Source organism: Grampus griseus (assembly GCF_964374135.1).
Source record: "Grampus griseus genome assembly, chromosome: 7".
Taxonomy (NCBI): Eukaryota; Metazoa; Chordata; class Mammalia; order Artiodactyla; family Delphinidae; genus Grampus; species Grampus griseus.
The window spans coordinates 97,991,481-98,013,588 of record NC_139001.1 but is presented as its reverse complement, the minus strand read 5'-3'; the positions used below and the strand labels follow the sequence as shown (position 1 = coordinate 98,013,588).

The 22,108-nt window shown below is 40.3% G+C and overlaps 1 protein-coding gene across 1 annotated transcript in view; it reads right to left on the bottom strand.

Annotated features, from left to right (window-relative positions):
• Positions 1-22,108, bottom strand: part of NCKAP5 (NCK associated protein 5) — a gene marked incomplete at its 5' end in the record, with an annotated part of 911,020 nt that overhangs the window by 286,932 nt on the left and 601,980 nt on the right. Inside the window, one exon of the mRNA XM_082658819.1 lies at positions 4,237-4,386. Within this exon, the coding sequence (XP_082514945.1) occupies positions 4,237-4,386 (150 nt within the window). The remainder of the gene's footprint in view (positions 1-4,236; positions 4,387-22,108) is intronic.

Genomic DNA, 22,108 nt, shown 5'->3' with positions numbered 1-22,108 from the left:
TATACAATGGAGAAAAGACAGCCTCTTCAATAAGTGGAGTTGGGAAAACTGGACAGCTACATGTAAAAGAATAAAATTAGAACACTTCCTAACACCATACACAAAAATAAACTCAAAGTGGATTAAACACCTAAATGTAAGGCCAGACACTATCAAATTCTTAGAGGATAACACAGGCAGAACACCCTATGACATAAATCACAGCAAGATCCTTTTTGACGCACCTTCTAGAGTAATGGAAATAAAATAAAAAATAAACAAATGAGACCTAATGAAACTTAAAAGCTTTTGCACAGCAAAGGAAACCATAAAAAAGATGAAAAGATGACCCTTAGAATGGGAGAATATATTTGCAAATGAAGCAACTGACAGAGGATTAATCTCCAAAATATACAAGTAGCTCATGTAGCTCAATATCAAAAAACAAACAACCCAATCCAAAAATGGGCAGAAGACCTAAACAGACATTTCTCCAAAGAAGATATATAGATTGCCAGCAAACACATGAAAGAATGCTCAACATCACTAATCATTAGAGAAATGCAAATCAAAACTACTATGAGGTATCACTTCACACCAGTCAGAATGGCCATCATCAAAAAATCTACAAACAATAAATGCTGGAGAGGGTGTGGAGAAAAGGGAACCCTCTTGCACTGTTGGTGGGAATGTAAATTGATACAGCCACTATGGAGAACAGTATGGAGGTTCCTTAAAAAACTAAAAATAGAACAATCCCACTACTGGGCATATACCTTGAGAAAACCATAATTCAAACAGATGCATATACCACAATGTTCACTGAAGCACTATTTACAATTTTTAGGACATGGAAACAACATAAATGTACATCGACAGATGAATGGATAAAGAAGATGGTGTACATACATACAATGGAATATTACTCAGCCATAAAAGGAACGAAATTGAATTATTTGTAATGAGGTGGATGGACCTAGAGTCTGTCATACAGAGTGAAGTAAGTCAGAAAGAGAAAAACAAATACCACATGCTAACACATATATGGAATCTAAAAAATGGTACTGATGAACCTAGTGGCAGGGCAGGAATAAAAATGCAGATGTAGAGAACGGACTTGAGCACACAGTGGAGGAAGGGTAAGCTGGGACAAAGTGAGAGAGTGGGATGGACATATATACACTACCAGATGTAAAACCGATAGGTAGTGGGAAGAAGCCGCATGACACAGGGATATGAGCTCCATGCTTTGTGACCACCCAGAGGGGTGAGATAGGAGTGTGGGAGGGAGCCCCAAGAGGGAGGGGATATGGGGATATATGTATATGTATAGCTGATTCACTTTGTTGTACAACAGAAACTAACACAACATTGTAAAGCAATTATACTCCAATAAAGATATTAAAAAAATAAAATTTATTTTATTCATGTACAATTGATTTACAGTGTTGTGTTAATTTCTGTACGGCAAAGTGATTCAGTTACACATATATATAAACATACATTCTTTTTCATATTCTTTTCCATTATGGTTTATCACAGGATACTGAATACAGTTCTCTGTGCTATACAGTAGGACCTTGTTGTTTATCCATTCTATATATAATAGTTTGCAACTGCTAATCTCAAACTCCCAATCCATTCCTCCCTAGGCTGGTTCTGAATAACATAGTGATATTCATCAAGAACATAATATTAAAAGTAAATTTGTGTCGTTTCTTTTCCGCACCTTCTTGGGACCTGTTTGTGGAGCAGGAATTCAGGAAATCTGTTTTCCATCACCCTGACAACCATCCTTCTCTGCTCCTACCACACCAGGGGCCAAGGGAATTAAGGTACACAAATATGGTTGTTTCAAAAATACACTGATGGAAAATAGTTTTGTTTTTCTAAAATCTTGCTGTATGACATTCAAAATTCAAAATAATTTTGAAGCATTATGGTTAATTCACCTGCAATCTTGCAAAAGAACATTTTGTTAAAGTGTATAAATCTATGTAGGGGGTCTGTGACCAGCTGTGATTACGATCTGTCAAAAGCAGCCCTCTATCTTCTCACAGTAATTGCTAACTTATGCAAAGGATTCTATACAAACACAAATAGTAAATTTAAAAAAATCAAATAAACTAAAATGAAATTCATATGAAAATCAGATGATGCATGAGTGTGTGTGTATGTGGGGTATGTCTATATGTGATAGATTTCTTTTTATTATCTGTTTAAGTAGACAATAGTGAGATTTGGGAGCAAAGAGAGAGTTCATTTACTATTGAGCGAAGAATTTTACAGAACAAGATATGACACTGTGACTAGAGGACATTACTTTAGAAAATAAAATATGTTTGTAAATTAAAATTGCGGGGCTTCATGGCATTTAGAGATATCATCTATTGCATCCAAATGATGCTGGAGGCAAGAGTTGTTGCCTGAAGTGTAAAGATCTCTGTGAAAGGAAAAAAAAAATGGTGCTTCTCATTTACTCAGTGAGGGTTTAAGAAACATTTGCTGCCAAAGGTGTTTTTAAAATACTTTTAGCTTGATTAAATAAAATGTCCTTCACAGAGTTGTCTCAGTGACAATTAGATGAACTAAAAGCAATGTGCACCGCAATCATCAACAAAACTAACAATTTAAGTTTACGGTTATAGGGAAATGAATTGTAATAACAACTCCTTCCTACTATTAAATCCAGTTAATTCAACCTCAAGACAAAGCCATGAGTTCTCAAAACTCTCAGGCAACCACCTCGGTTTCCCTTGAGAAGGCTTTCCCACTTTTCGTGGTGATTATATTAAAAATGATAAAAGTGTGAGAACCTTTGGGGAAACAGGGGTGATTACTGGCCCTTTGCTGAAAAGGAACCATCAGCGGTTCCCTAAATTGACCTCTCTTCTGCCCCATATGTGACATAACGCACTTAAGTCACTCCTGTGTAGAGCAGCTGAAGTTTTTCATTCATAGTTCTTACATTAATCATTGCATTCAGATAAATGGGGGGGAAATCATGTAAGGAAAGGCAGGAGCCTTGGAGTAGGAGGATAGAAAAGACCATATGCAGGCACTGCTGCACAAATATTAACTCACTTAGCCCTCGATACTTCTCTGGAAGGAAAGTTACTATTATCATCCCCAGTTTTGCATTTGAGGAAACAGACACACAGAGAGCCTAATTAATTTGCCTAAGGTTTCAAAACTAGAAAAGAATAGAACTGAGATTCAAACCCAACTCCAAAGTGCATAATCTTACTTATTTTGCTTCACTATTGCTGAGGAAATTAAGTAAAAATGGCATGCACCTACAGGCAAGGTGGTAGGTTAGGGTTAGGGTCAGGATTGCAGAAACCAACTGCAGAAAACAAGATCTCTCGAGCTCTTATTTCTTCACATTACTGCAGGAAGTTTCAGGATTCTATAGACACTATGGAAGAACTACATTTTTAGATACTGGCTGACGGTCCCTTGTGCCTAGTTTAAGAAAAGGTGGGCTTACCATAGTCCTTGCTTAAAAATGATTACGTCCCAGTTCTATATGCAAACAGAACATTTATTGCAAGTAGGAAAAGCCAACTCATGGAAAAAGGCATCTTTCAGCATGTGAACTAATAACTGAAATGCCCTTTGAGGACTGCTATAAATATTCAGGAATTAACACTCTAAGTGATGTCAAATGCCACTAAGTAATAGACCAGAGTTTTCAACTGTTTTGGAAGACTACAGTGGTTGAAAACCCTCCTTAAAGCACCCCTTAGCTCAACTTCACCTCTATTTTTATATGTCTTACATGGTGTACTTCTGCACAAGCTTTTTTGTTCTTTGAAGAAATAGCTCTACTGCTTAAAATTATTTTTCTTACAATTGCCCTTACCTAGTATTCAATATTTTGTTTATCATTCACTTATTTGATCATTAGGCATTGGGAAACAAAGCGAAATATCACATAGCCCTTCCCTCAAGGAACTTGCAATTTTAGGGAAACTGATCCAGTTTGAGGGTCAAACTGGAAGTGAAATGAATTACTGATCTATGCACTTTTTTAAGGCAGTACAATCATAGTCACTAGGCCAAGACTCTTTCAGGGTCACAAATTTTAACCCTGTGCTCATCATTGACAAAGGCATCCCAATGGGAGCTACTAGATCCTATTAGTCTGGGAGAACTAAGAAAGGAAGATTTATATTTACTCAAAAGTGGGGCCAATACAAGAAGCAGAACACGGTTATTTTTCTGTAAACGTGTAAAAATGGTTCCATTTCTTACCTCTAGAGCCTTCAATCTTTCTAACAGCAATTTGGTCTTTTCTTTCCCCTCATCTGCACTGCTGCCTTCACTCCTTGAATCCTCATCTACCACCATGTGACGGTCTTCCAAAGTTTCCTTGTGTTTTCTCTCTTCCTCTGACAGTTTTTCCTGAAGCAAGAAAGAATTGTTGTTTTCAATAATCTCCACTGAAAAATAAGCAAGAGTTTAAGGTTGAGAAGTTTGGAACCTCCCTACTCTTTCTGCATTCTTTCCGGGGCTGAGGTAGAGAAGGTTTTGCTAAACAAATTCTGAGTGGGGCTTATATTAGTAAACACAGTAGATAATTTTAATGAATCTTGGTGGGACAAGTCATTGAGTCACCACCACTGAATGCACATGTCCTCTGCTTTGTTGGAGAAGTGACCTAGCCCATAAAAACGGTAGGTGGAGTCATGTGGTTAATCCATTTTTATATGCAGCATGAAATTCAGCTGTGCTCTAAACTGGGGAAAAATAAGTCAACCTTGATACCTTGACTTGTGAACAGCTTAGCTCCTATAATAAGATCATCAAAGTCACTGGACATGCAACCATTCAATTAAGGGAAAAGAAAATATCACAAAATATTGAAATGATAATGATTTCAGAATTCTAAGCTGAAACCATTTAGCTCCTTTGGCTCACTAATAACATGGCTCTTAAGGGCCCTACAGTCCCCTTTCTAACACTCCAGGATTTGTACTATAGCCTTGAGGCAGACGTAAAATGTTATCCTGTCTTCCCTCCCTGCTTGCTGGAGGTTCCTCACTCAACCTTGTCTCTGGCAGCTCTTTGGAAGTTGAGAAGTATTAATCTGAGCCTCACAATTGGCTCTTGTTTTCAAGGGAAAAAGAAATGTCAAGAGCCTATCACATAAAAATAAAATTTCATCCACTTTTGTACATACATCAAGATACCGTGCCACAGAATCAGGTGACATCATTCCATCACACTTTTGAACTCTAACCACAATGCTGCAGAAATCTTTGTATTAAAAACAGCTGGTTGGCAACCACGTGGGCTAAACTGGATTATCAATGGTGAGAGACTTCTTTATATTTACCATTAAACTAAGATCATTTGCAAATACAGAAGCACGAAAAATACGATTCTTAACCTTTAAGCACTTAAAAAATCTACTGAGAAAAGAATAGTGTAAGTGGGAAAAAAAAACCAGGTTTTCAAACTGTGTTCACAAAAGTACTTTGGAAGTCCTGAAATTATTTAACTTGTTTTTTGAAAATAAGATATGAAGTAAAAACGTCAACGTATATGTACACATATATAAGTATACATGTGTATGTATAGATATATAAAACACTGGAGACTACATAGAAACTTGACCCATGTTAATCTGTACAGACAAACAGGTGTTAATCTGTTTCCTACAGATTTCAAGATAAGTTTCCATTTCTTCATAAGAATGTGCAACTGACTAGGCAGGTGATAGCTCTTTATGAAATCAGGCCTGGGCAAGGCCACATACAATGTACAGGTGTGTTCACTTCTGCAGCAGGTGTAAGTTCAGCCCAGATTCAGGCTCAGCAAGTTTAATGTGCAGATCCTCAGGCTGGAACAAATATCCAGGTTATGACTGTATTTTTACAGCTTTGATTCTTTAAGGTTTGTTCACTCAGCAGACTTTCATTTCCATGGTAAGAAACTTGAAATTGGCAGAGTTACCAACACAATTTTGAAATAAAGAGGTCCTTCTACTTCTCTTTCAAGATTTGGGATCACTGTAATTAAACACTAACTTGAGACTGTAAAGCAAGCTTTTAAAAAATATCACCTAGGGAGGGACCTTCAAGATGGCAGAGGAGTAAGACACGGAGATCACCTTCCTCCCCACAAATACATCAAAATACATCTACAAGTGGAACAACTCCTACAGAACTCCTACTGAACGCTGGCAGAAGACCTCAGACCTCCCAAAACGCAAGAAACTCCCCACGTACCTGGGTAGGGCAAAAGAAAAAAGAATAAACAGAGACAAAAGAATAGGGACGGGACCTGCACCAGTGGGAGGGAGCTGTGAAGGAGGAAAGGTTTCCACACACTAGGAAGCCCCTCGCAGGCGGAGACTGTGGGTGGCGGGGGAGCTTCGGAGCCGGACAGCGCAGCCACAGGGGTGCAGAGGGCAGAGTGGAGACATTCCCGCACAGAGGATCGGTGACGACCGGCACTCACCAGCCCGAGAGGCTTGTCTGCTCACCGGCCAGGGCGGGCGGGGCTGAGGCTCGGGCTTCGGTGGGAGCGCAGGGACAGGACTGGGGTTGGCTGCCTGAACACAGCCTGAAAGGGGCTAGTGAGGCACGGCTAGCCAGGAGGGAGTCCGGGAAAAGGTCTGGAGCTGCCAAAGAGGCAAAAGACCATTGTTTTGGGGTGTGCAAGGAGAGGGGATTCAGAGCACCGCCTAAATGAGCTCCAGAGACAGGCTCGAGTCGCAGCTATCAGCACGGACACCACAGACAAGCATGACACGCTAAGGCTGCTACTGCAGCCACCAAGAAGCCTGTGTGCAAGCACAGGTCACTCTCCACACCTCCCCTCACTGTAGCCTGTGCAGCCTGCCACTGCCAGGGTCCCGTGATCCAGGAACAACTTCCCCGGGAGACCACACGGCACCTCAGGCTGGTGCAACATCACGCCGGCCTCTGCCGCCGCAGGCTCGCCCTGCATCCACACCCCTCTCTCCCCCCGGCCTGAGTGAGCCAGAACCCCCGAATCAGCGGCTCCTTTAACCTCCTCCTGTCTGGGCGAAGAACAGACACCCTCCGGCGACCTACACGTGGAGGCGGGGCCAAATCCAAACCTGAGCCCCTGGGAGCTGTGAGAACAAAGAAGAGAAAGGGAAATCTCTCCCAGCAGCCTCAGGAGCAGCGGATTAAAGCTCCACAATCAACTTGATGTACCTGCATCTGTGGAATACCTGAATAGACAACGAATCATCCCAAAATTGAGGCGGTGGACTGTGGGAGCAACTGTAGACTTGGGGTTTGCTTTCTGCATATAATTTGTTTCTCGTTTTATGTTTATCTTAGTTTAGTATTTAAAGCTTATTATCATTGGTAGATTTGTTTATCGATTCGGTTGCTCTATTCCTTTTTTTAAATATATATAGTTTTCCTTTTTCTCTTTTCCTGAGTGTGTATGTGTATGCTTCTTTCTGTGATGTCATCTGTATAGCTTTGCTTTTACAATTTGTCCTAGGCTTCTGTCTGTCCGTTTTTTTTTGTTCGTTTGTTTTTGTATAGTTTTTAGTGCTTGTTATTATTGCTGGATTTGTTTTTAGGTCTGGCTGCTCTCTTCTTTCTTTTTCTTATTAATTTTTTAAATTTTTAAAAATACATTTTTAAATTTTTTATTTTAATAACTATTTTCTGTTCCTTCTTCCTCCCTCCCACCTTCCCTCCCTCCCTCCATCCCTCCCCCTCTCTCTCTCTCTCCCCCCCCCCCTTTCTCTCTTTCTTTCTTTCTCCCTTTTCTTCTGAACCATGTGGCTGACAGGGTCGTGGTGCTCCGGCCGGGTGTCAGGCCTGTGCCTCTGAGGTGGGGGAACCGAGTTCAGGACATTGGTCTACCAGAGACCTCCCGGCTCCAAGTAATATCAAATGCCGAAAGCTCTCCCAGAGATCTCCATCTCAACGCTAAGACCCAGCTCCACTCAATGATCAGCAAGCTACAGTACTAGACACCCTATGCCAAACAACTAGCAAAACAGGAACACAACCCCACCCATTAGCAGAGAGGCTGCCTAAAATCATAATAAGGTCACAGACGCACCCAAACACAAAACCGGATGCAGTCCTGCCCACGAGAAAGACAAGATCCAGCCTCACCCACCAGAACACAGGCACTAGTCCCCTCCACCAGGAAACTTACACAACCCACTGAACCAACCTTAGCCACTGTGGGCAGACACCAAAAAGAACGGGAACTATGAACCTGCAGCCTGTGAAAAGGAGACCCCAAACACATTAAGTTAAGCAAAATGAGAAAATGGAGAAACACACAGCAGATTAAGGATCAAGGTAAAAACACACCAGACCAAACAAATGAAGAGGAAATTGGCAGTCTACCTAAAAAGAACTCAGAGTAATTTTAGTAAAGATGATTCAAAATCTTGGAAATAGAATGGAGAAAATTCAAGAAGCATTTAACAAGGACCTAGAAGAACTAAAGAGCAAACAAACAATGATGAACAACACAATAAATGAAATATAAAATTCTCTAGAAGGGATCAATAGCAGAATAACTAAGGCAGAAGAACACATAAGTGACCTGGAAGATAAAATAATGGAAATAACTACAGCAGAGCAGAATAAAGAAAAAAGAATGAAAAGAATTGAGGACAGTCTCAGAGACCTCTGGGACAACATTAAATGCAACAACATTCAAATTACAGGGGTCGCAGAAGAAGAAGAAAAAAAGAAAGGGTCTGAGAAAATATTTGAAGAGATTATAGTTGAAAACTTCCCTAATATGGGAAAGGAAATAGTCAATAAAGTCCAGGAAGTGCAGAGAGTCCCATATAGGATAAATCCAATGAGAAACACGCCAAGACACATATTAATCAAACTATCAACAACAAAATACAAACACAAAATATTAAAAGCAACAAGGGAAAAGCAACAAATAACATACCAGGGAATCTCCATAAGGTTAACAGCTGATCTTTCAGCAGAAGCTCTGCAAGCCAGAAGGGAGTAGCAGGACATATTTAAGTGATGAAAGGGAAAAACCTACAACCAAGATTACTCTACCCAGCAAGGATCTCTTTCAGATTCGATGGAGAAATTAAAACCTTTATAGACAAGCAAAAGTTAAGAGAATTCAGCACCACCAAACCAGCTTTACAAGAAATGCTAAAGGAACTTCTCTAGGCAGGAAACAAAAGAGAAGGAAAAGCCCTACAATAACAAACCCAAAACAATTAAGAAAATGGTATCAGGAACATACATATCGATAAATACCTTAAATGTAAATGGATTAAATGCTCCAACCAAAGACACAGACTTGTTGAATGGAAACAAAATCAAGACCTGTATATATGCTGTCTATAAGAGACCCACTTCAGACCAGGGACACATACAGCCTGAAAGTGAGGGGATGGAAAAAGATATTCCATGCAAATTGAAATCAAAAGAAAGCTGGAGTAGCAATTCTCATATCAGACAAAATAGACTTTAAAATAAAGAATGTTACAAGAGACAAAGAAGGACACTATATAATGATCAAGATATCAATCCAAGAAGAAGATATAACAATTGTAAATATTTATGCACCCAAAATAGGAGCACCTCAATACATAGGGCAAATCCTAACAGCCATAAAAGGGGCAATTGACAGTAACACAATCAGAGTAGGGGACTTTAACACCCCAGTTTCACCAATGGACAGATCATCCAAAATGAAAATAAATAAGGAAACACGAGCTTTAAATGATACATTAAACAAGATGGACTTAATTGATATTTATGGGACATTCCATCCAAAAACAACATAATACACTTTCTTCTCAAGTGGTCATGGAATATTCTCCAGGATAAATTATATACTGGGTCACAAATCAAGCCTTGGTAAATTTAAGAAAACTGAAGTCATACCAAGTAACTTTTCCAACCACACACTATGAGACTAGATGTCAATTACAGGAAAGAATCTGTAAAAAAATAAAAACACATGGAAAATAAACAATACACTACTAAATAGCCAAGGGATCACTGAAGAAAACAAAGAGGAAATCAAAAACTACCTAGAAACAAATGACAAAGGAGACACGACGACCCAAAACCTATGGGATGCAGCAAAAGCAGTTCTAAGTCAGAAGTTTACAGCAATACAATCCTACCTCAAGAAACAAGAAACATCTCAAATAAACAACCTAAACTTACACCTAATGCAATTAGAGAAAGAAGAACAAAAACCCCCAAATTTAGCAGAACGAAAGAAATCACAAAGATGAGATTGGAAATAAATGAAAAAGAAGGAAACGATAGGAAAGATCAATAAAACTAAAAGCTGGTTTTTTGAGAAGATAAACAAAATTGATAAACCATTAGCTAGACTCATCAAGCAAAAAGGGAGAAGACTCAAATCAACAGAATTGGGCTTCCCTGGTGGCGCAGTGGTTGGGAGTCCGCCTGCCGATGCAGGGGACATGGGTTCGTGCCCCGGTCCGGGAAGATCCCACATGCTGCGGAGCGGCTGGGCCCGTGAGCCATGGCCGCTGAGCCTGCGCATCCGGAGCCTGTGCTCCGCAAGGGGAGAGCCCACAACAGTGAGAGGCCTGCGTACCGCAAAAAACAAACAAACAAACAAACAAACAAAAATCAACAGAATTAGAATGAAAAAGGAGGAGTAACAATTGACACTGCAGAAATACAAAGGATCATGAGAGACTATTACAAGCAATTATATGCCAATAAAATGGACAACCTGGAAGAAATGGACAAATTCTTAGAAAAACACAACCTTCCAAGACTGAACCAGGAAAAATACAAAATATAAACAGACCAATCACAAGCACTGAAATTGAGACTGTGATTAAAAATCTTCCAACCAACAAAAGCCCAGGACCAGATGGTTTTACAGGTGAATTCTATCAAACATTTAGAGAAGAGCTTAACACCTATCCTTCTCAAATTCTTCCAGAATATAGCAGAGGGATGAACTCTCCCAAACACATTCTATGAGGCCACCATCACCCTAATAACAAAACCAGACAAAGATGTTACAAAGAAAGAAAACAACAGGCCAATATCACTGATGAACATAGATGCAAAACTACTGAACAAAATACTAGCAAACAGAATCCAATAGCACATTAAAATGATCATACACCATGATCAAGTGGGGTTTATCCCAGGAATGCAAGGATTCTTCAATATATGCAAATCAATCAATGTGATAAAACATATTAACAAACTGAAGGACAAAAACCATGTGATAATCTCAATAGATGCAGAAAAAGCTTTTGACAAAATTCAACACCCATTTATGATAAAAACCCTCCAGAAAGTAGGCATAGAGGGAACTTACTCAACATAATAAAGCCCATATATGACAAACCCACAGCCAGCATCATTCTCAATGGTGACAAACTGAAACCATTTCTGCTAAGATCAGGAACAAGACAAGGTTGCCCACTCTCACCACTATTATTCAACAAGTTTTGGAAGATTTAGCTACAGCAATTAGAGAAGAAAAAGAAATAAAAGGAATCCAAATCAGAAAAGAAGTAAAGCTGTCCGTGTTTGCAGATGACATGACACTATACATAGAGAATCCTAAAGAAGCTACCAGAAAACTACTAGAACTAATCAATGAATTTGGTAAAGTAGCAGGATACAAAATTAATGCACAGAAATCTCTTGCATTCCTATACACTAATGATGAAAAATCTGAAACAGAAATTAAGGAAACACTCCCATTTACCATTGCAACAAAAAGAATAAAATACCTAGTAATCAACCTACCTAAGTAGAGAAAAGACCTGTATGCAGAAAACTATAAGACACTGATGAAAGAAATTAAAGATGATACAAACAGATGGAAAGATATACCATGTATTTGGATTGGAAGAATCAACATTGTGAAAATAACTATACCTCCCAAAGCCATCTACAGATTCAATGCAATCCCTATCAAACTACCAATGGCATTTTTTCACAGAACAAGAACAAAAAATTTCCAAAAAATCTGGATGGGACTTCCCTGGTGGCGCAGTGGTTGAGAGTCCACCTGCTGATGCAGGGGACACGGGTTCGTGCCCCGGTCCAGGAAGATCCCACGTGCCGCGGAGCAGCTAGGCCCGTGAGCCATGGCTGCTGAGCCTGTGCATCCGGAGCCTGTGCTCTGCAATGGGAGAGGCCACAACAGTGAGAGGCCTGTGTACCACAAAAAAAAAAAAAAAAAAAAAACCTGTATGAAACACAAAAGACCCCGAATAGCCAAAGCAATCTTGAGAAAGAAAAACAGAGCTGGAGGAATCAGTCTCCCAGATGTCAGACTATGCTACAAAGCTATAGTAATCAAGACAGTATGGTGCTGGCACAAAAACAGAAATATAGATCAATGGAACAGGATAGAAAGCCCAGAGATAATCCCTCGCACATATGGTCACCTTATCTTTGATAAAAGAGGCAAGAATATACAATGGAGAAAAGACAGCCTCTTCAATAAGTGGTGCTGGGAAACCTGGACAGCTACATGTAAAAGACTGAAATTAGAACACTCCCTACAACCATACACAAAAATAAACTCAAAGTGAATTAAAGACCTAAATGTAAGGCCAGACACTATCAAACTCTTAGAGGAAAACATAGGCAGAACACTCTATGACATACATCCCAGCAAGATCCTTTTTGACCCACCTCCTAGAGAAATGCAAATAAAAACAAAAATAAACAAATGGGACCTAATGAAACTTCAAAGCTTTTGCACAGCAAAGGAAACCATAAACAAGATGAAAAGATAACCCTCAGAATGGGAGAAAATATTTGCAAATGAAGCAACTCACAAAGGATTAATCTCCAAAATATACAAGCAGCTCATGCAGCTCAGTATCCAAAAAACAAACAACCCAATCCAAAATGGGCAGAAGACCTAAATAGACATTTCTCCAAAGAAGATATACAGATTTCCAGCAAACACATGAAAGAATGCTCAAAATCACTAATCATTAGAGAAATGCAAATTAAAACTACAATGAGGTATAACCTCCCACCAGTGCGAATGGCCATCATCAAAAAATCTACAAACAGTAAATTCTGGAGAGGGTGTGGAGAAAAGGGAACACTCTTGCACTGGTGGTGGGGATGTAAATTGATACAGCCACTGTGGAGGTTCCTTAAAAAAGTAAAAACAGAACTACCACACGATCCAGCAATCCCACTACTGGGCATATACCTGGAGAAAAACATAATTCAAAAAGAGTCATGTATCACAATATTGACTGCAGCACTATTTACAATAGCCAGGATATGGAAGCAACCTAAGTGTCCATCAACAGATGACTGGATAAAGAAGATGTGGCACATATATACAATGGAATATTACTCAGCCACAAAAAGAAATGAAATTGAGTTATTTATAGTGAGGTGTATGGATCTAGAGACTGTCATACAGAGTGAAGTAAGTCAGAAAGAGTAAAACAAATACCCTATGCTAACACATATATATGGAATCTAAAAAGAGAGAAAAAAAAGTGGTTCTGAAGAACCTAGGAGCAGGACAGCAATAAAGACGCAGATGTAGAGAATGGACTGACCATACAGGGAGGGGGAAGGGGGAAGGGGAAGCTGGGACGAAGTGAGAGAGTGGCATGGACATATATACACTACCAAATGTAAAACAGATAGCAAGTGGGAAGCAGCCGCATAGCACAGGGAGATCAGCTCGGTGCTTTGTGACCACCTAGAGGGGTGGGATTGGTGGGTTGGAGGGAGACGCAAAAGGGAGGAGATATGGGGATATATGTATACGTATAGCTGATTCACTTTGTTATAAAGCAGAAACTAACACACCATTGTAAAGCAATTATACTCCAATAAAGGTGTTAAAAAATATCATCTACCTCTATTTTTGTATATATATGTGTGTGTGTGTGTGTGTGTATATGTATATATATATACACATATATATAGATCCTGAAATAATTAGGATCCTGTAGCTAATTAAATCAAACAAACAAAGAAAAGCCACTGGTGTCATCAACTGAAAGCCAAAAGCCTTTGGAATATAGCAACCGGATTCCAGATCTACCATTTATCAGCTTGGCAAATAATCTTGGGCAAACTACTTAATTTCAGTAACTCTTGGGTTCTTTGTCTCCTAAATCCGTAAGTGAGGCTAACAGCCACATATATAATATACTCACATCTGCAGTCAATTCTCATTATTCACAGTGTGTTCTATAAAGTTGTCATGAGCACTGGATTAACAAATACTGAATCATTGTTCCTAGGGGAAGTATAGGGTTAGGTTTCTGGAGGCCTCTGGTTGCAACAGTTTCGTCATTAATCAATACATAATCTTGTTTTATGAGTGTTTCTATTTAAAGACACCTTGTTTAATATATATTGTTGATTAATTAGCACTGAACTAACTGCCAACGGCACTATAACTCATGCTTGAACAAAGCTTATCTAACACCCATTTTCTCCACAAGGCACAGCACAGACCGCTTGCACTTAGGAACACTAGACAGCACTTCACACTATGCCTGGGGGCCACCTTCAACAATAAGACCGCTCACAAAAGGCATAAAACGTAAAAAAGTGTCACTAAATAGAGCACAAAAAGGACACATTTCCAGTAGAAATGAAGAGCTTAAAAAAGAAGGCAGGGCGTTGCTTTGGTTGACCTAAGCTGGGACCACAGGTGTCGGATGACTTAAAGTTTTCACTCCTCTGTGAATGTCCATGAATGACCATGAAAGCTCTGCAGGGCTTGATTTCGGGATTGCAAATCAATTTTAGGGAGTGACTTCACAAAGTCCGAAAGTAATGAGGATAGGCAGTACTTATGCACACATGCACATTCCACTGTCTAGGCACAGTGCCTGAATATTATTATATGAAGGAACAGGACGCAATTCAATATAGTATAGATTATATATGAGTGTGTAGGTTACATAAAATGGAAGGGTCACTTTACATAATTGAAGAAAGGGTGATCAGTGATGACTGGGAGGTGTAATTTCGTGGAAATGGAACATGACTTATGTTTTGGTGGAGTGATTCCACTTGAATGGTTAGAGAGGCATAGGATGGGATTTTTGGTCAAAGAGAAAACTGTAACAAAGGCCCCCGTGAGGAATACATTTTGTCCTTATTGGTTCATGAGGAAACCAGTTTGATTCTATTGCAAGAAACACTGAGATGTAGTTGAGTAATAGAATTGGAGAGTAAAAGAAAGCGTTCTTGGAAATGAGAAACAAACATTCAGATATCATTCATTAATTCATTTATTTATCCTACAAATGTTTATCAGATGCAAACTATTGGCCATCCGATGGTCTAGGTGCTGGAGGTATGGCAAACAAGACAAAGTTCCTGTACTCTATGAATTTGTATTCTAATTGTGGGAAACATGACAAACTCCAAGTCAAATCAGTAAGTTATATAATTGTAACCAGTGGTATGTTTACGGACAGTATGAGATGTGACATTGGTGTAAGGCACGTCTGACGAGGTGGCCATTTAAGCTGAGACCACATCATGGGAATGGGAAGGAAGCAGCCATGCAATGGTCTGGGACAAAAACATTCCAAACAGAAGAAATAATAAAGCAAGCACTGAGTGGCAGCGCTAAGCCTGCCCTGCTGACCAGTTGAGGGAGAGTCCGTGTGAAGGAGCATATAGGGACTCTAAGAGTAAGAACAGCAAGAAATGAGATCAGAGAGAGAGCTGGACCATAGGGGGGTCTTGCAAGGCATGGAAAGGGCTTTGGGTTCTATTTTAAGTAAAGAGGAATTGGAGGCTAAGTAGGGGAGCGATAGGTTGTGATTTACATTTTAGAAACAGCATCCTGACTGTTACAATGGAGAGTGGGCTGAGTAGGGAAGGAGCCAGGAGACCAGCTGGGAGGGTTTTCTATCAGAAGGAATAAAAATTATGAATACTCTGAAAGTATGGAATAAGGACTTACCAAAAGCAGTTCTCATACTGGATGGTAGGTCAGGTGCACTTTTGCTCCTTGCTGGGCAAATCAGTAGACCTTTTCAGTCCTCAGTTTCCCCCAGATGTAAAATGTCATGGTTGGACTAAATGTCCCTTGCAATATTAAGGTTCTAAGAATTCAATTACTCAAGACACAATTTTCAGGAAGGAAATGTTATCAATATGAAATGTTATCAAATGTTATCAACATGTTCAATGGTAACAGAAATGACAAGAGAACACAAAAAGGACCTCTACATTTTGTAAAAAGAAGGTTGTTAGTGGGGACTTGAGAGCTATTTGACTCAAGTGTGATGGTATGATCCACAAATTGTCAGTGGTTATGCAAAAAGTGAAAAGAGAAAATAGAAGTAATTTTCTTAGATGCTTATTTGAAAGAGTGGCAGCGAAGGGAAGGAAACGTAAAGAACTACAGCCAAAGGGCACTGAAGAGACAAGTGGAAGCCTTGTTATCGAGATACAGACAACTGAGTTGTTTGAAGAACTAAAGAGAACAGGTAGCACCAGAGATGGCAGCGAAGGTGGTATGAAGGTAGGAAGGGGTCTCCCAAGCAGAGAAGGCAGAGGATGAAGGGCTTTGATGGAAAAGTCAAGGCTTTTTGAATGTGGTTCCCTGCAAAATATCACTTCACAGCTTAATTTCCCAGTTAGTATTGCTAAATCATTAGTTAGTGTCTAGCTTGGATTCTTAAAGGACAAAGAGTTGAGTGCATGTAGTTCATTTGAGGAGTGCAGAAAACAGGAGTAAGGAATTGACTCAGAGAAGGGAGCCATTGAAGAGCACACTACTAAGCAACTGAAGTGAAGTCCACGGGAATCTCAGGGAAATGGGGCAGAACACAGGCCTCAGAATCATCCCACCCCAGGGGCTAAGGCGTTGGGACATTTATGCACCGACCTGTAAGAATCAATAATTGGGGGCAGCTCCTGGGGTGTCAGTTTCCAGCCTGCCACAGGCAGTGAGGTTTTTTAAATACTTCTCACATAAAAGTGCCCTTCAACACAGACACTGATAGCTAGAAATCGCAGGGGCACTCTCGATGGCTCTGAGGTATGCGCAGAGTGCCACCAATGTCCTCTACAGGTGGAGAGGAGGCTCGTGACTGCTCTGAAGGGACACTGCCCAGGAAAGAAAGCCATATCTGTACACTGCTCAGGCCAGTCATTGACCTGAAAGCACATTTCATTGTGTTCTAATTCTAAAATGCCCTAAAGCAAATCCAGTAAGTACTGCAGAGTTATCCATCTTATCCTTTTCTTTACTCGTCTCTTTATCATCACTTACCAATGAGAGTGTTAGAGTATAATGTAATATTGAGAAAGAGGACAAATGGAAAGGACATATTTTAAGTAAGTAGATGAGCAAAAGAGGAAAGTAAGTGGAAACAAAGAGGTAGAAGGGAAAGGGAGATTTGGAAGAGCTGGAAATATGGCTACACCCTACTGACGGATCACTACTGTGGATTTCAGAAAGGACACCTGTTGAATTTATATTATACTCAAAAAGCATGCCCATATATTTAAAAATTAAGCATACGTATTCTGTCTACACATAAATAACCCATTTCAATCAGAAATTTTAGTTCCTTTGCTAATGGATCACTGGTGATTTACCTAGTAAAAAGAGAGCAAGACAGAGCTCAGAAACATACGATTTTAAATAAAATATATTCTTCATATAAACCTCTAAGAGAGAAACAAGACAAACGAGCCAAGTCCACTCCTGAGGATGCCAAACTGTGACAAGAATAAGTTGATTCCAGAGATGACCTGCTTTCATGTTTCAGTTCTTTATGGACTTTAATCAACAGTGAGTTCTATAAAAGTGAGGCCGCCACACAAACAACTTTCACTCCCCACAACTTTCATATATGGTTGAGACCATAAGCTTGCTGCCCTCAACAAATACCAGCCGGTATGCAGGAAGCTAGAGATTAGAAGTTCAGTTAGTATCCAAGGGTTTAAATCAAACTTTGCCTTGTCAGTACATAAAGCAATCCTTGGAGCTATAAGTTTCTCTAGGTGGTTACCAGGGCAATGATTCACCTTTGGGGGAGCCCTCATCTTTTGTTCTCAAGTGGTCAGCATCATCAGGCCTATGTATAATAATACCGATCAACACAAAGCTCTGGGTTGCATCAGTTCAGCTCAGACAGATGACAGTCCAGGGGGTTCAGTTACTCCAAAGAGCAGGCAGGATAGCCCCTCACTGATGGACAGCGACTGTTCAGTCAAAAACATTATGCAGGAAAGTGGTAAGACCCTTTCCCAAAATGTTTCTTATTCATCTTCTGGTCATCAGCTTCCCCCAGCCCAGCACAGTGGGATTCAGGGAAGGTTTCAAGAGGTCACCTTACTTCGTAACTAATTCATTAATGCATCCATCCAACAAATACGTACTGAGCAGCTCCTGAGTGCCAGGCACTGTGGAAGATGCCAGGGGTACAAAGGTGAATAAAAACACATGTGGAGCCTGTTCTTATAGAGCTTACAGTCTTGTGGAAGGAGACAGTAATCAATATGTCACCAGCAAATGTAAAACAGTACTGTGATGTGTGTTGCGAAGAAGAGTTTCCAGGGGCTTCAAAAATCAATACTAGAGGGATACGAGAGAAGTCAGGAAAGCAAATGCCCGTGGTTACCACCATGAGGTCAACCAGGAAGTGACCTTGAGGTGGAAGGACGGGAGGGCAATTCAAAAAGAGTCTGAATAGCTGGGGAGGAAAGTGTATGTATAGCTGGAGAGGAAAGTGAGGCTGGATGGGCTAATGGGGCCCGGCCACAAGTCAAGGAATACTGCCTTAACTCTAATGGCCATTGACTATTTTCGTGTGTGTGTGTGTGTGTGTCTGTGTGTGTGTGTAGGTGGGGGAGGGGGTTGACATGGTAGGATCTGTATTCCGAAAGAGCTCTCTGGTACAGTGTGGAGGGTGGAATGGAGGGAGGTTAACATAGATGTGGGGAAAGTAAGATGCTACAGCAATAGTCTAAGCATGAGTTGACTCAACCATGATTAAAGCGACAATCTCACAAAACGAGACCTCATAGTTTGTAAATTATCTTGTGATTTTGATTCTTTAGTATGCAGTTACTCCAACAATGACAACTAATATTTTCTTAGGTCACTATTGTTCAGGGAGTGGGCCGACAGCCACTGGAAGCAGTTCATGGGGTAAGGGGAGGAAAGAAGTGTTGCTTGTTTAAAACGCAGATACCTTGGCCGACTCTGGCTTCAGTGAATCACAATACCTAGGAGTGGGGTCAGGCATCTGTAATTTTAGAGAGCACCCCAGGTAATTCTAATCTATGCCAAAGTTTAAGAGTCTCTAGACAAAGATCCTCCGATACAGAACACAAGTCATTTTTACTTCAGATAAACTTTTGAGGTTGCCCATTTGATTTAATTCTTGTAACTAGCATAGAATGTAGAATGAACATATAATTAATCATCTAAGCTAATACCTACTGGAGAGTAAAGGCTGTTGTCGCTATGAATAGTATACTGGGACAGAAGGTGTAAGCCAGGGAAACTGGGCATATTCACCCATAAATTGCTAAATCCTTCTTCAGTAATAGATGTCAGATGTTGACCTACCATAGAAACTACTCTGTATTAGTGTGATGAGCAACCCTTGGGAAATTTCTATTTGAGTTCGGAGACTCCAGTGCCCACCATGTTATATTGGTTCCTTTTCACAGAAGCAGATGGCATTAATAGCATGTAACTACTTTCAATGGCTTCCACAGTCACTGACAATAAGGTTCAAAGAGAGGTTCTATGTGTCCAGTATGGGAGGAAAACAACTTCCCTGCTTGGAAAGTCTTCCTAATTTAAAAATAATGCTTGCTTGCCCATTGTTTTTATAAACAATAGAGAGAAATCTGTCCACCAGTGTCCTAAATGAGGGAGAAAACTGACAGCTGGTTGTGACAATGAGCTCATAATTTCTATAATACAAAAAAGTAATAAAAGAAGTTTATTGCCTTCCCCACCCTTCTTTCAGTCCCACCACATGTGTGTGGTTGCCTGGTGCATACACTTGGCCTCAACATGGTGGCCCTGCCATCTTCAACCCCATCACTGGGGGAGTGACACTAGGTCTGAGCCCAGGACTGGGAGGATAATTAAAGAACACAAATTTGGGCAAAGGGAAAAGGCAGTGTGTGCCACATGTGGACATACTTTGGCCTTTCATTTGATAGGATACAAGGAGGGTCAGCCTCACATGTTTCTTGAGGTCCACCAAGTGCCATCTCACTGTGACCTATTCTTATCCAGGGTGGGAACAGAGACCCATTTTAGTTTTAGAACAAGTAGAAATAAGAAATCTACATTCCAGTCCTAGCTCTGCCACTAACCAGCTGTGTGATTTTAGTCAAGTCACATAACTTCTCTGTCCCTCAATTTCCTCATCTTTGAATAGAATGCACAGAAATAGTCTAACTCAAAGGTCCCTTCTAGCTTTAAATGTCTACAATTTTGATCATCTGTAAAGACTCAATTTAGAAGAATAAGTATTTAAACACTGCTGAAGTTTAGGAATGTAAATACAGAATGCCATTAAGGTTAGAGCTGCCTAGAAGATATCTTGTGTAATAAAATCTTTGTGCTTCTTTTCCAGAGAGTCTGTCTGTCTGTCTTCCTTGGGGAAAAAAAAAAAAGAAACAAAAAAACCTTTTTTTTTCCTGTGTACTTCTCTTGGGCCCTCCGATAGATGTCACCTAATCTAACCTTTGCATCTAGCACATTTCATTCCCTGCCTGTAAGAAAGGAAAGGCCTGGTAAGCAACATTAGAATCGGAATTTAGTGAGAGACACTTGTGACACTCATAGGAAATCATGCCCAACATGAGTCCTGTCTGTGAAAAGAGCTTATGGGAGGAATAATTTTAAGTATCTTCTGGTTGCAAGGCTTTAAAAAAAATAAAATTCACTCATCTCTCTATTTTTATTATTTTGAATTCTGATGGCCAACACAAAGCCAGCATATAGAAACACTGCATGTCTGATAATAATAGTTATACTGTGTTCTAGCTCATTCATTCTTTTTCTGACAGAGACTGCCCTTATCTTTTAACACTGAAAAGGAAGGAAGGAAGGAAGGAAGGAAGGGAGGGAGGGAGGGAGGGAGGGAGGGAGGGAGGGAGGGAGGGTGGGATTGGGCAGGGGGAGGGGAAGAAAGGGGAAGGGAAGGGAAAGGAAGGGAAGGGACCCACCTCAAGTACACGTAGCTTTCTAACTTGAAGATGGCAAAATGAAACCACGGGAATATGAAGAGACAACCAACTATCCGACTTTGGAAAGCTAGTCAGTCAAAGAAGTTAGAACAATTTGTTTTTCATTCTGGATATCCAGCCGTGTGTTAAATCCACCTACTAATTCGTACTAAAAATGTAAAACTCTATAATTTAGGACTGATCACATAAGGAAGAGACTTTGGTAGTGTTAGCCTGAAACATTAAGCTCTTTCCAGAACACAAAAGACATGATAAATAGCATCTAATATTTGTGTAACACCTCAGAGTTAAACCAAACCACCTCATACACCCTTTAACACACTCACAGCCACGGGGACATAGGACAAATATTCTGGGCGCCCTTTACAGACAAGAAAACAGGCTCCAATAGGTTACGAGGCATCCTGTTAGCAGGCAGTGGCAGAGCCAGAATTTAATTACAGTGGAATTTCGAGTGTCATGCTCTTTCCGCGGACCCAGGTACTTCTCTTGGACATTCCCATGCACCCATAGATTCAGCCTTACTGCTAATTCTACCTGAGAATCTGTGCTCTTTATCCAGCCATGAGCCATACTGCTGACAGCATCTCTCCCCAGGTTCCCTGGCCGTTTCTCCAGGGAGTGGACGATTTCATCAGAGATGTCAGATCTGGCCTCAGGTGACTATTAGCACAACAGGTTTATCAAACCACAGCCATTTCCATAGTTAATGATGATTCAATTAGTTCAAAACATAAACACACACCTACTCCAAGCTAAATGAAAATGTAGAGGCCCGCCGTCTGGCTGACAGCCGCCCCAGTGAGCCCTGGTGACTTCAGCTTCTGCGATTTATTTACTCATTTGTTGTCTGGTGGTGGGAAGGGTGCACAGAATATATTGTCACTTTAGAGAGCACTTCGGCAAATACCATAACAACATTCCCA